We start from the raw sequence: 4,414 nt of genomic DNA, 5'->3' as shown, positions 1-4,414 counted from the left end.
TCATGGGCCGACTTCGGACCATGTTTATCCTGTTGGGTCGTGCCCATTATAGGCTATGTCCGGGCATATTCACTCATTTGTGGGCTCGTTCATCTATTGTGGGCTCGTTATCCGTTGTGGGTCGTATTCATTTTGGGCCCTCTTCACCCATTATGGATTGTGTCCATTGTGAACCTTATTCATTTTGGGACTCCATTTGTCCATTATGGGCCATATTTATTTTGGGCCGTGATCATTCATTTTGGGCCCTGCTCATCTATTATGGGTCGTATTTCTTTTGGGCCCTATTCATCCATTGTGGGCCAAGTCCATTCATTATGGGCCTGATACATTGATTGATGCAAGTCGACCCAGGCCAAATATCTTTTTTTTTTTAATTTTGGTTAAACTGGACCGAATAGGCCAAACCTTTGATTGGATTTAACTAAGTGGATCAAGCCGAAAAGTTCAATTAGGCTTAGATTGTGTATCTCTTTCTCTCTCTAAGCAAGCTCACGTTCTGCCCCGTTCTAGACCTTTTCTCAAATAGTTGATTCGAACCATTTGGACCAAGCTCAAGCCCAGGATCAGACCAAATCCAGATCCGAGCTAAGATCTCTTTTTCTCACTTTAGACATGCTTGGGGATCATAGTGTAAGCCTTATTCTTCTTGTTGCTCGGATCTATGTTGACCCAATACCTGGGTGGTAGACCGGCCACTACTTTAGCCCTAACTAGATTTGACCACTTTTGATTTTCACCTCTGACCCATTAAATCCTCATTGCTCAAACTGAACTAATTTGGGGGTAAGGGACCGTAATACTTAATTTTGACTTCTGAAATTATGTAGACCGTAGTACTTAATTTTGACTTCTGAAATTATGTTAAAATTTATAATATTTTAATGATATTAAACAAGCGTATCTCACATGTTTGCCTGAAGTGGGACTTAAAACAAAAAGAGGTAAGTAACTTAATACTTTAAAGTATATTTTTCAAAGTGTTTGGCAAAGTAATTATTACTAGATTTAATTTTGAAATATGTTTTATATTTAGTAAAAGGGGTCAAGCATGTTAACTATTATTTTGAAATTTTTGTTATATGCTATAAAATTTGTAAAATATAACTGGGCAATTTATGAAATTTATTTTTATATGTATATATTCTCAGCATGGCTATGATCTGTTCTGGCCCCGCCAATGGGGATTATTCGTTAGCTCTGTCGACTTGTATCTGTGAGAATCTAGTTTCGACATCGTACCACCGGTAATTAGAATAGTGGTATTTGGACACCGTACCACCGATGATTAGAATAGTGATATTTAGACACCATAGCACCGGTCACCATAGGAAAAGGAGCTTTTTCCGACTTTTTGTTGCGGACGCTAGGTAGAAGCGTCCGCAATTTTGGCTCAGGGGCCAAATTTTATCGGTGTTTTTTTGAAGCGTCGGCAAGTACGGAAAGCAGGTGAGGCAACCTAGCCTCTGACGACGCTTATAAGTGTCGTCAGGGGCCATTCCCTCTCTCTCCCCAGCCTGGCGCCAACACCAAGACAAGAAAAGAGATAAATTCTAATCCCCTTCTTCCGATCCCTAAACCCTGCAGCCGCCCCCTACCCCCCATCCCTAACCCCTGCAGCCGCCCCCCAACCCCTGCCCCCCCTCCCCCCTCCGAACCCTAACCCCTCCTCCTCCTCCCTAACCCAAATCCAACAAATCCCTTTAGAAAGCACGAGATGCTTAACCGGAAGGCCGTCCACGGCAAGGATGACCGTGGAGTTGAGGATACCAAGGAGGGATTGGTCCTGGAGCCCTCCGACGGTGGTGGGTAGCGGGTTTTACAGTTCAGGCGGTGGGGTGGAGAATTGAGGTCGAGATCGGAGGGGAAGTCGAGGAGGAGTAGGTCGTCAGTGGCACGGCAACCCTCCGGTGGCTCTTCGAGGGGCTCCACCATCGTTGTTTCCGAGAGGACTCGGGTTTCCCTCTGGTTTCTCTTCTATCTTCTTTCTTCTTTCTTTTCTCTATTTCTATCTGCTCCCATGGTGAGGCCCCCTCCCCCGCCTCTTCCTCTTCTTCTTCCTCGCCTCTGGACGATTAGGGACCGCCTCATGCCCGTCACCTTCTTTGTCGCCCACCGCACCTTCCATCTCTGCCTCCTCCACGGCCTCGTCGACCTCCTCATCAATGGCTATGCTGCATCCGACGCCGTCAAAGCGAGGCCTCTTAACCTCCTCCTTTGGATGCACACCAAGTGTTCGATGGTTGACTGAGCCCTCCAACCCTTTCTCCCCCAAGGCCATCTCCGGTGAGTCCCCCAACCCATTCTCCCCCAACTCTAATTTTTTGCTGGTTTTTGTTGCAGAAACGGAGAGGGTTGAAGGGAATGGAGAGTATGGACAGTGATTCAGAATGGTGATGGAGATGAAGAAAACTAAGTATCCGAAGCCAGGGCTTCACTTTTTTTTTGATTTCTGTAATCCTTTTGGTTGTTCTCTCAAGCGGATGGAGGAGCAGTGTGGCCCTTCCAATCCACAAGCTCTTGTATAGATCTTCAGTCCCCATTTTAATGAGAAGAAATTTATCGAAGGAATTATAACGATGCTTTCAATCCAAGAGTTAGGATTTTTAAAATATTTTTTTTAAAAAAATAATTATAATTTTGCTGACGCTTATAAGCATCGGCAAAGGCTCGAACTAGCCCCACGTTTAAAAGCATCGGTAAAACTTCGGCTTTTACCAACGCTTTACAAAAGCGTCGGCAAAAAAGTTTGCACTCCCACCTACCAAACGCTTTTACGACGCTTTAGAAAGCGTTAGCGCTAAAATTACCGACGCTTATAAGCGTCGGTATACGCTCTTAAAGATGTGGAAAAAAACTTTTTCTTGTGGTGGATGGTTAATAATAGTGGTATTTGGCACTATGTGCAACCTATGCCGTTGGGTTACGTGGCCATAGCCTATTTATGTTGGAATTCTGATATCAAAGTTTTTGTTAAAAAGATAATAAGTTTCGAAAAAGAAAATATATTATTTGTGATTTATTTTTCAGTCATTATTTTGTGGTTTGATTAAATATCTAGCATGCTTTGACCCCACTCTTGGGTATTATGTTGCTTATTGGGCTAGTATAACTCATTATCATATATTTCTGTTTTTTTAAGATCTGAATGCATAGACGCCTGATAGCTCGGGACATGGGGAGTGCGTTAGATTTTTTTGATGATTTCTTCAATTATTGGCATTTTAGATAGACTACTTAAAGTACTTGACATATGTTATTTTGAAGCTTTGAAAGATAGCTTTGAAAGATTGCTTTGAATAAATTATTTATTAAAAAAATAAATAAGTGCTCCGGACTCAGGGTGCGACACCAATGGCGACATCGGCACGTCTCCGGCATCGCTGAATGCATCCTCACGGTTGTCAGGTGCGTCGAGTGCCGCACTAAGAAATGTCGCGGCCTCGCGGTAAAGCCTGGCTTCCAGGTTGCGGATGGCGTCGTTCAAGTGGTCGATCGCTTCTGAGCAAACACTGAGGCAGTCTTTTAAGGAAGGCTTGGACTCCGCCACCATCAACTGATCTATTCTGGATTCAGGTTTTGTAGCATCGGCCACGGTCAATCTCGTCGCGATGACCATGGGGACAGTTGGTGGACTACAACTGTTCCGCCTAAATCCCCAGGACAGTTGGTGGACTACAAAGCAGACGTAGGCCAAGCACGGTTCGCTGAGAATTACCGCATTGTGCTCCTCAATTCTTCCAATGACAAGCAGCCAATTATGACAGCCTGCTCGTCAATTCCTAAATAACAGGGCGGACCCTCCGATTAGAATTTCTAGCTCCTGGATTGAAAGTTTGTCCAAAATTTTACAGGTTATATCAATTCCCTAACAGCAGCATCTCTCGAACATCTAAGCCTGAGCCTCATTTTTGCTTAAATATTTTCCACGGTCAATGTGCTACATGTGATTATGTGAGACAGACGGTCAGTTACGACTTATGATGGAAAAGAAACCATAAATGGATTTACAGACGTTAGACTCCTCTTGCCTAATGCTAGAGGCCGTTTACCGTGGCTTACCTTGACAGCAGATGATGCGAAAAAACCCAAATTACGTGGATTATAATAAGACAGCAAATAATGTTCAAGATCATTATATTTATTATTTTGGTATTTTGCTTTCAATCACAATCATAACTTTTAAATATAAATAAATGATTAACAAAGTTTCGTGATCCATGAGGTTTTTACATTGAGTGGCAAGTCTAGATCTATCCATTTTGTAAAACGAAGAAAGAAACGAAAGAAAAAAAGAAAAGAAATACGGCGAGTCTTTCCCCACCGAAACGAGTATAAATCAGGAATCAAGCAATATAATAATTCTATATTTAGAATACACATAGCACAGTAGGAAGTTTAGCCCTGCCAATGT

At 42.9% G+C, this 4,414-nt stretch overlaps 1 protein-coding gene across 1 annotated transcript; it reads right to left on the bottom strand.

The window, feature by feature from the left end:
- Positions 1–3,304: 3,304 nt before the first annotated feature.
- LOC149768630 (uncharacterized) lies at positions 3,305–3,619 on the bottom strand. Its single transcript, XM_089923726.1, has one exon. It carries the CDS (start codon positions 3,617–3,619, stop codon positions 3,305–3,307), a length of 315 nt encoding a protein of 104 aa, XP_089779852.1.
- Between the last annotated feature and the right edge of the window lie 795 nt (positions 3,620–4,414).

This window comes from Phoenix dactylifera, chromosome 1, assembly GCF_051530095.1.
Source record: "Phoenix dactylifera cultivar Ajwa chromosome 1, Ajwa_hap1_PhDact_Kaust_v1.1, whole genome shotgun sequence".
NCBI lineage: Eukaryota > Viridiplantae > Streptophyta > Magnoliopsida > Arecales > Arecaceae > Phoenix > Phoenix dactylifera.
This window is presented reverse-complemented; position numbering and strand designations above follow the sequence as displayed.

Coding starts and splice junctions, on each gene's coding strand:
- LOC149768630 (XM_089923726.1), bottom strand. CDS start 3,619: ATGGTCATCGCGACGAGATTGACCGTGGCCGATGCTACAAAACCTGAA.